A 9,698-nucleotide genomic window follows, 5' to 3' on the forward strand; every position below is an offset into this window, starting at 1 on the left:
TTGTCGCCCTAGTTTCCGTTATACCGGTGTTATGTTCCTTGATTTTACGTTCCTTACGCGGTTGGGTTATAATGGGAACCCCTTGACAGTTCTCCTTGAATAAAACTCCTCCAGCAAGGCCCAACCTTGGTTTTACCATTTGCCACCTAAGACTTTTTCCCTTGGGTTCCACGGACTCAAGGGTCATCTTATTTTAAACCCCCGGGCCAGTGCTCCTTTGAGTGTTGGTCCAAACTAGAGTCCTTTGCTGGTTTTAGTTGTACGGAGCGCTCATCCGGTGTGCCCTGAGAACGAGATACGTGCGACTCCTATCGGGATTTGTCGGCACATCGGGCGGCTTTGCTGGTTTTGTTTTACCATTGTCGAAATGTCTTGTAACCGGGATTCCGAGTCTGATCGGGTCGTCCTGGGAGAAGGAATATCCTTCATTGACCGTGAGAGCTTGTGATGGGCTAAGTTGGGACACCCCTGTAGGGTTTTGAACTTTCGAAAGCCGTGCCCGCGGTTATGGGCAGATGGGAATTTGTTAATATCCAGTTGTAGAAAACCTGACACTTAAATTAATTAAAATGAATCAACATCGTGTGTAGCCGTGATGGTCTCTTTTCGGTGGAGTCCGGGAAGAAAACATGGTCTCGTGTTTTGCTTGAACGTAAGTAGTTTCAGGATCACTTCTTGATCTTTATAGCTTCTCGGTTGTGCTTTGCTTTCTCTTCTCGCTCTCATTTGCGTAAGCTAGCCACCATATATGCTAGTGCTTGCTGCAGCTCCACCTCACTACCTTTTCCTACCCATAAGCTTAAATAGTCTTGATCGTGAGGGTGTGAGATTGCTGAGTCCCCGTGACTCACAGATTACTTCCAAAACTAGATGCAGGTGCCGACGATGCCAGTCCAGGGGATGCGACCGAACTCAAGTGGGATTTTGACGAGGATTCAGGATGTTACTATGTTTCCTTTCCAGACGATCAGTAGTGGAGCCCAGTTGGGGCGATCGGGGATCTTTTGCATTTGGGGTTGTCTTTATTTTGGTTCCGTAGTCGGACCTTGTTTGTATTCTGGATGATGTAATGCTATATTTATGTATTGTGTGAAGTGGCTATTGTAAGCCAACTCTTTATCTCTTTCTTATTCAGTACATGGGATGTGTAAAGATTACCCCTCTTGCGACATGCCTACAATGCGGTTATGCCTCTAAGTCGTGCTCCGACACGTGGGAGATATAGCCGCATCGTGGGTGTTACACACTTCCTCACCCAAAACGGCGCCTTCAAGAAGGTAACGCGGCCGTCGCCGCCCGAGCCGAGGTTGTGGGTTTTCACCCAGGAGCAAGGGAAGTAGGAGGAGGGGGAGATGGACCTCAAAGTCGCCTTCAAGAAGGGGAACGGCGCCCGGAGCACCACCAACGAAGAGGCCGCCACTGCCGGCCAAGGGGTTACCCCGATCCGGAAGTCCCCACCCAACAGCCACGCAGCTAATAGCCGCATCCGGCCGCCAAGACGTGGAGGAGGCGGCAGCAGGCGTTAGGGGCGCCGTCTTCAGATCTTGTGCAGGGGTCGCGGGGGACCCGTTGCGTGACGCCCATGGCCGCCTCGCTACCCACGCACCCAAGGGGGAGCGGCCAAAAATTTCGGCGAACACCACCTACTGTCGGGACGACGCCGCCCACTCCATCTGAGCCGACGGTCGAAACCATAGGTCCAATCCCAAAGGGAAAAGCGATCGAGAACCTCGCCGCCACCCTCATCGGCGGCCGCGTGGGGATGCCAGCGACTGCCTCCAGCGGCGGAAAGGGGAATAAGCGGAGGAGGAGGTGGCGGTAGACGAGATCTGGTCGCCCCCGAGTCGCCCTTGGAGGGTGACGCCAAGCCCATCCACTTCTCCCATTTGTGGCGGGAACAATTTACCCGCAATAGCTTGGTGGCCGAGTCGTTCGTCAACTTTTTGGTTAGCCGATTGTTGGCTTGGTCACCATATGCACAGACCAAATGAAGCCAAATTTATGTCTTATTCGGTTTGGATGAATTCTTGAGGATTTCTACAGTTTTTCCCATAGGAATTTTTTTAATGTTGAGCATTCATTTCATAGGAATAGAGGTGTTACATTCCTAAGGGTTGTGCCTATATTGGCTTTAATTCGTAAGGATTCTTAGCATTGTTTAGAAAATCAGTAACTGGTAGCTGCTCGGTTGGCTTGGAAGTAGTGACTAATCGGTGAATCGGCCAATTAACTGGATTAATCGGTCGCCCATAAACAGATAGATTAAATAGAAACTTGCCAACATATATCTAGTTTTCTTTAAGAGTGGCGTTTTGGCACATGGAGCATATGCTCCTGTTTTATAAAATATGTTTTAAACATTTTTGAAATGTTACAAAAATCTTACAAAATGATTCCCACGTACATCTTGACATTCTACGTGCACACAAACTCGTTTCGCGGAAAGTTGACAACTTGTGTGTCACATGTAAAAAAGACAAAATTTAGGGTTAAAAAGGCTTTTCATGAGACACTTTGTTTGTCCTTTTTACACAGGGCCTATAAAATCTCAGTTTTTCATGAAACTTGGCATGCACACATATAATATTGAGATATACGCATCAAATTTGTGTTCGATTTTTTTGACATGTTGAAATATATTTTCCAATGGTAGGAGCATATGCTTCCATGTGCCAAAGTGAATTTCCAGTTTTTTATGTATTATACTCTACTCTCATGCTCTCAACTATGTAATATGGCAAAATATGCTACTGTTTGGTCGAACCCTAACTACTGAGGAGCGAGGGGGATGGGAGGGGTTACGGGAAAATTTTTTGGGCTTTGTTTGCCCACAAGTTAATGGGTGAACAACGATTAATCGCTCTAACAACCGATTAATAGGCCTGACAGGCCAATTAGTCGACCTGAAAAGTTAACACGATGAACATGTGTTATTCGATTTGGCCGCCCTATGAGTAGCGATTAACTGGCCAACTAATTAATCAGACAAATTCTTGAACAATGATTCTGAGTATTAGGTGAGATTTCATGAAAAGTTCAAGGATTAAAACGGACATGACGTCCCAACCCTTTAACTTTTCTGTTCATATGATTTGAGAATCTTGTAAAACAGAGGAGCCCTTTGAGAATCTTAGCAAGAGGGATTGGGATGGAATTCCCACCCGCCACCACCACACATTTGTCTTTGCTCTATTGGTCCTACGAAAAGAAGCTAACGCTGAACGAATCTTCTCTTTCATGCTGTGAAGGGGGGAAACACCGTCTTCCTCAGGCCAACTCCACCGCGCGATCCCAAACGGACATCCGTTTTGTCCTATTTTTGTCCCTTTGGATAGGGATTTGGGGTCGTGTCCGGGCCTGTCCTCGGATGCGGTGGCCGTGCACCCAGCGCGCGGCCGCATCCTTTTGCCCCATCCTGTCCGTCAGGGCCAAGAATTGCCCAAATTTGCATTAAAACTAGTTTCGAACCCAAATATTTGTCTGAAAATTAAAATAGTTTTACAACCAAGTCATAAAATGGACAAATACATCTATTGGTTGCCAACGTGATCCCACACGTGCTCAACCAAGTCATTTTGAAAATTCACATGAGTGTGCCAATCACGCATCTCACGGTGGAATTGGGCAAACTGTTCAAATGTGGCCGGGTCTTGGTGCAGGGGCTCAATATTTTCACCTTGATAATCAAATCCTTGGTCGAAGATACTCTCATCACGCTCGTCCTCGACGATCATGTTGTGCATGATCACAAAAGCAGTCATCACCTCCCAAAGCTTCCTTTCATCCCATGACAGTGCAGGGTTTCGAACGATACCCTACCGGGATTTAAGCACATCAAAAGCACGTTCCACATCCTTTCTTACACTCTCTTGCATTTGGGCAAATCTCTTTCTCTTCTCACCTTGGGGTTTCGAGATTGTCTTCACAAAAGTTGACCACTGAGGATATATACCATCTGCTAGATAGTATCCCTTGTTGTAATGGTGGCCGTTGATCTCAAAGTTGACAAGTGGGGAGTGGCCTTCTGCAAGCCTCGCGAAGACTGGAGAACGCTGCAGCACGTTGATATCATTGTGAGAACCTGCCATGCCGAAGAAAGAATGCCATATCCAAAGATCTTGTGATGCCACCGCTTCTAATATGACAGTGCACCCGTTAACATGCCCCTTGTACTGGCCCTGCCAAGCAAATGGACAGTTCTTCCACTCCTAGTGCATACAATCTATGCTGCCAAGCATACCTGGAAAGCCTCTAGCTGCGTTGGTCACCAACAATCTCTCTGTATCAGCGGCAGTTGGCTGCCTCAAGTACTCTGGGCCAAATACCTCGATCACAGCCTGGCAAAACTTGTACATTGACATCAGACCTGTTGTCTCACTCATACGCACATACTCATCCACCAGATCGCCTGGAATTCCATATGCAAGCATGCGGATGGCCGTGGTGCATTTCTGGTAGGAGGAGAATCCAAGCTTGCCAAGGGCATCCGTCTTGCACTCGAAGTATGGGTCATGAGCAACCACTCCCTCTCGGATACGATTGAACACATGCCTGGCCATACGAAAACGGCGACGAAATTTATCCGGCCAGAAGAGCGGGGTGTTGGCAAAGTAATCTGCATAGAGCAGGGCGTGGCCTCTCTCCCTGTTGCGGTTCAGGTTGGGAGCACGGCCAGGGACTGACCCCTGTATCGAGGAAGCTGCCGTTGAATATGGTCGTGAACGACCAGTGCAGCCACCACAAGATCGTCATCATCTGACGACGAATCGTCCGATGAACAAAGGAAGTGATGGTAGAAAAATCGTCTCCACTATCCATACCTTTGTTGGCAAAAGGTCGAACACCTTGCGCTCGTGGTGGCGAAGAGGCCGCGATGATCACCTCGATGCAGCAGGGTGGTTGCCGGCCGGCTACAGGCCGCTCTGGAGCTCTCGTCGGAATCTGCCTCGGCCGCCGTAGTACGTCGCCGGCAGTCGTGTCCCCTCTGCCACCGGCAAGGACGGCGAGGGCCAAACCTCCTCCGATCGACGACCAAAACTACGACGGAAGCGCGGGCGTGGTGGCGGCCATGTCGAGACGTGGTTTGGTACGGACGGCGGGGGGGCTGCGCGGTGAGGAGGCGGCCGGAGAATAGCGGCGGCGCCGGCGGCGGGGCGGGACGGGGAGAGAGGGTGAAGCGTTGGGAGCGAAGGGACTGCTAGTGTCCCCGACAGGCGGGCCACGGGAGGACAAGGGCGTGCGTCGAGGCCGTCCGCGTGCATCCGTTTCACCCCAAACCGAGCGCAAGTTTGGGCCAGGGATGGGTCGAAAGCGGACGGAATCCGGACATTTGTCCGTCTGCGCCTGCGCGCTGGGCCGTCTCGTTTGTCCTTTTTATCCCAAACGGACGGGGGCGGACAGGATAGGGTCGCGCGGTGGAGTTGGCCTCACACTCCGCTTCCGACCTTCAAAGTACTCAAGGCGATGGTGCTCTCGAACTGCACCATGAACGCACGGCTTCTTGCTCCCAGTCGCTTCATCTTCAAAAGCAAGGTCTGTTTCGTCTGCTCTTCTTCATTCTTTTTCTCTGCAACCTAGATTCGTTCTGCTCCCCATTTTTCCTTTTTCTGTTGCCATGAGCCTATGCCCTGGATCTTTAATATAGTGCGATATTTCGTCCTTAGACACTGTTTTGGTTGATTTTAGTTCTTGCTGAACTCCTTCCAATGCATATTTTCTGTTATCCTGAGGTTGGTGCTTAGACAGGCTCTGGTTTCAGATCTGGCCTATATTCAGTTTCAGAGAGGATCAGCACAGATTTGGGGATTCTCCTTATAACAATGAAACAAAGCATCAGATTTTAAGATTGAGGCAATGTTTCTGTTCAGTTAGGACTCAGTATTGTGTTCTGATGGCAAGAGAACAGAGAACGATCTTTCTTCGCCTCCTCATAGCTGAAACTGTTTCACACGATTAACTTATTGTAGATATTATATTGTTCTTCAGAAAAGAGATTGCCGTGGACTATGTGATGCACATGGCTGATTGACTGAATATTTTGTTAAGAGTGAAAGGACTGCACGGCCTCATTAGAAATAGTTATTCTCTGAAGTATGTTATTGATGAACCAGCAACCTGTCATAGCAAGGGATGAGAGGACCCGATGTGTAGAAAATTTGAAGGAATAACACTGCATGTTCATGAGTCGAGTTCCTGTGTTTTGCAATCTCATAGGTAGGATTCAGATGGACATGGTAGTGGCAAAAAATTAGACCTTTTGCCTCCTCTCTGAAGAGAAACGCACGGCTGAGGGGCGACCTCTGTTCTGCCTGCTATTTGCCTCCCAGATGTTGATGTCTGCTCATTGTTTAATTTGTTTCACTTTGTCAAGTCTTCTAAACTTGAGAAATAAAAAAGTGAGACTCTGATGTTGGTTTCATTGAGTTAAGTTCACATCCATGTCTTCCAGACCTGCGTGTTCGACTTATAACAGCGCTCATTGTTGGCTTGTTCTGCTCGTGTTCTGTCACTGTCCCAGGATCTGTTGAAACCTGGGTTGAACATATGCGCAATCTAGCAGTTCATTCTTCCTTTTGCCGTTCAGAGTTTATGTTTGGAATTACAAAGTATCTATTCTTCGCATCTTTTTTTAACGCAGGGTATGATCACATCGCTTGGACATCTGCAGAGCAATTTGAGTTTCTGCTTTGTAGACCACATATAGCTCTGCAGGCTAAATCTCCAGTTGGTATGTGCACTTCCTTGCTATGGATTTCTGTTTGAATTTTTTTTCCAGGTCCAGCTATGTATATCCTCTAGGTCGGAACTTATCCTTTGAACAGTAGAAACATATCTCAGTTTCACAAGAATGCATAATGATTTTGGCTCTGAATTTCTTTTGTGTACCATTGCATCATCATGCATTACACTGATGACTTTTAAGAATTTTTTAATCCATCTACAATGCTGTAATTTTGTATCCAAAGTTAATGCCGCAAATTCGTATCATGATGTCCAAGTTTGTGCTTTGTAGAGCAGATACAATGCTATCAGCTAAATCTTCAGTGGGTATGTAATTACTTGTTGTGGATTTCTTCAGTGCAGGCATGTCTCAAGCAAACTAAACTTTGCTTTCTCGAGTTTTCAAGAGCAGTGTACACTGAGAATGGGGGACAGAAATGTCCTGGAGCGCATACTCTCTGGACTCGAGAAACCGACGGATCTGGCATTAGCACTTTTACAGGAGATCACGCAGAATTTCTCTGAACAGAGAAAAATTGGCGAGGGTGGATTCGGGGAGGTTTACAAGGTAATATTGACCTTTTGGAGAGTATAATTAAAGATCTGAATTTGAGTAAAATATTACCACTACAATTAATAAGTATAATAGTCTTTGTTTTGGTGTCAGAGGGCTGAGAATGACCGCATCTAAATTCTTACCAACAGGGCGTGCTCCAAATTAGTATTGTTGTCGTGAAGAGGATAATTGTGAGCGAACACACAGTTGACGACATGTTACTTGATCGTGAGGTTAAAAACTTGATGACGATTATAATTAGCCCTCAAAATGTAGTCCACTTTCTTGGCTTCTGTTCAAACACACATTGTGAAGCGATAAAATTTCCAGGATCAGCAGATTTTGTTTTCGCCGAGAAGAGAGAAAGATTACTTTGTTTCGAGTGTATCAGCAACAGAAGCCTTGATAAACATAGAGACCTTTTATGGTACATCAAGATAATTTGAACCGTTCATTTTTCTGGTTAGAGGGCCCAGATTAGCCAATACTACTGCAGACTTTCGGTAGTATATTGAATAGTTAAGGGCATTTTCGGTAGTTTATCAATCACATAGGCCGATTCAGGCAAGGCAGATTCATGTGTGCATATGTCAGCCGGAATCGATCTAGCGAAGGGAAGCGATCAACCTGCTGCTGTGTACGTGCACGTTCAACCAACATACATGGATTGCGTCGTACAGCTTGGGGCAGGAACAGTCAGCTTACTTCGTCGTCGTCGTGAGAGCGCCGGAAGTAATCCATGATGGCCTGGTAATTTGGATTGAGGTCAAGGCTCCACGGGAGGAAAAGAAGGTCGGCACAGCCACCGCTGCTTGCTGCGTTTCTCATCTGTGTGTCGTACTGTCGTGTCGCAGTTGTGGTCTGAGGAGAAACCTAGTCGTCCATGCCCGACGGGTCAAGAACGGCCTCTGCGTCGGCGGCGAACTCCATGAGCTCGGCCTCCGTCGGAGTCGGGCCAAAGCTGTTGTCGTGGAAGAACTGAACCAGCGCCGATGTCGCAGCTGGCTTCGTCGGGTTTCGACGATGTCGCTGTACTCATCACTTCAGCACGACAGGAGGTGCTGATGCTCTTGGGCTGCGATCACGGTCCGCCACTTGCGTTTAAACCACGCCGGTACGACCTCATCGCTCCGGCAGCCCAAGCCCCAAGGATCAGTGGCGACGTGGGTTGTAGACGCACCCGTTCGTGCGTTAGAGCTATTTTGTGTCGTTTTGTGCAGGCACTGACTGCAGCGGCGTTGGCATGGCGGAGGATTTGAGCCGGTGCAGTGCATATAGAATTACCAATATGCCCTAAAGCGGTAATTTGTTTGATCCACATCAACCGTTGGATCAACTAAATACTACCCATTATATTGGGTAGTATGATGTACCGTAAAAATTCTCTAAACATATTACCGGTACAACAGTGTTGCATTTCATGCAGCTCTTCCCTTTACTTTATCTTTTTTTCTCTTACTAGTACATTTCGTGTCAGGGTTCTACAAACTCTTAGGGACATACTTCCATTTAAATCCTCAATATACAGTTTGACATATTAGTTTGAACATTTCATTCTCACACTTCACCCCCCCCCCCCCCCCCCCCTCCTCCTCTTTTGTGCAGATGAATTAAGAGGACTTGAATGGAGTGTACGGTACGAAATAATCAAGGGAATCTGTCATGGTTTACATTACCTTCACGAGGAAAATAATATTATCCATATGGACCTTAAACCTGGCAATATAATGCTAGATGGTGATATGGTGCCAAAGATAACGGATTTTGGTCTATCAAGGCTTGATAAAAACACACTTACTAGTGGTGCCCGTTTTATAACACAGTAAGCTATGTGTCAGGAGAACCTATTGTCTCTTGCCTTATTTAAACTCTCCAAATCTCTTTATGATATAATGCATCAATGCGTGGCATTTTTCTGCGGTGGATATTGTGCTCCAGAATACGAGAATGGTGGGAAGACGTCAAAAAGGGCTGACATGTATAGTTTCGGTGTTATAATCGCTGAACTGGTAAAGGCGATCCAACTAGAGACCTCCGGTTAGACAATACACCGAGGTGACCAACAGGCCACTTTAGTAGTTGTGACAACGGTCTTAGTAAAGCACATCTGAATGTGCTATAAGTATTGCACATTTAAATCCTTTATGTTATTGATCTTACACGGAGATTTGTGTGGGAATTTCTTTTTGCTTTTTCTTTTTCTTTCCATACTTGATTGTGTCACTTAGATGTGCAATAACCATGGCACATCTAGATGTGGCCTAGACAAATCCTTGTGACAATTATAGGTATGACATCTTTCTTAGCTATAATATCACAGTGGTTTTTCTTTTTTTTTGCCAAGTTTTCATCTTTTTATTTTTCTCCCTTTTATTTTCTTTTTTCTTTTTTAAAATACGTGAACTTTTATTAAATTTACGAA

The 9,698-nt window shown here is 46.5% G+C and overlaps 1 protein-coding gene and 1 pseudogene across 2 annotated transcripts; one reads left to right on the forward strand and one right to left on the reverse strand.

The window, feature by feature from the left end:
• Positions 1 to 3,530: 3,530 nt before the first annotated feature.
• On the reverse strand, positions 3,531 to 4,559 carry LOC125547373 (uncharacterized). The gene is made up of 3 exons (XM_087516296.1): positions 4,241 to 4,559; positions 3,864 to 4,081; positions 3,531 to 3,815 (listed from the first exon to the last, which is right to left on the reverse strand). Exons 1-3 carry the CDS (start codon positions 4,557 to 4,559, stop codon positions 3,531 to 3,533), a joined length of 822 nt encoding a protein of 273 aa, XP_087372422.1.
• Positions 4,560 to 6,023: 1,464 nt separating this feature from the next.
• On the forward strand, positions 6,024 to 9,318 carry LOC147982429 (cysteine-rich receptor-like protein kinase 26; annotated as a pseudogene). The gene is made up of 5 exons (XR_015599415.1): positions 6,024 to 6,727; positions 7,079 to 7,288; positions 7,426 to 7,687; positions 8,668 to 8,676; positions 8,882 to 9,318. The product of XR_015599415.1 is annotated as a cysteine-rich receptor-like protein kinase 26 (transcript).
• The last annotated feature ends 380 nt before the right edge of the window (positions 9,319 to 9,698 follow it).

Source organism: Triticum urartu, chromosome 3A (assembly GCF_056163025.1).
Source record: "Triticum urartu cultivar PI428250 chromosome 3A, HENAU_Tu73, whole genome shotgun sequence".
In the NCBI taxonomy this organism is placed as follows: domain Eukaryota; kingdom Viridiplantae; phylum Streptophyta; class Magnoliopsida; order Poales; family Poaceae; genus Triticum; species Triticum urartu.

Excerpts from the sequence above, each read along its gene's own strand:
- LOC125547373 (XM_087516296.1), bottom strand. The coding sequence starts at position 4,559 with ATGGCCAGGCATGTGTTCAATCGTATCCGAGAGGGAGTGGTTGCTCAT. Across the intron at positions 4,082-4,240 it reads CGCAGCTAGAGGCTTTCCAG|GTTCTCACAATGATATCAAC; the intron begins GTATGCTTGGCA and ends TCGGCATGGCAG. Across the intron at positions 3,816-3,863 it reads TTGCCCAAATGCAAGAGAGT|GGTATCGTTCGAAACCCTGC; the intron begins GTAAGAAAGGAT and ends AAATCCCGGTAG.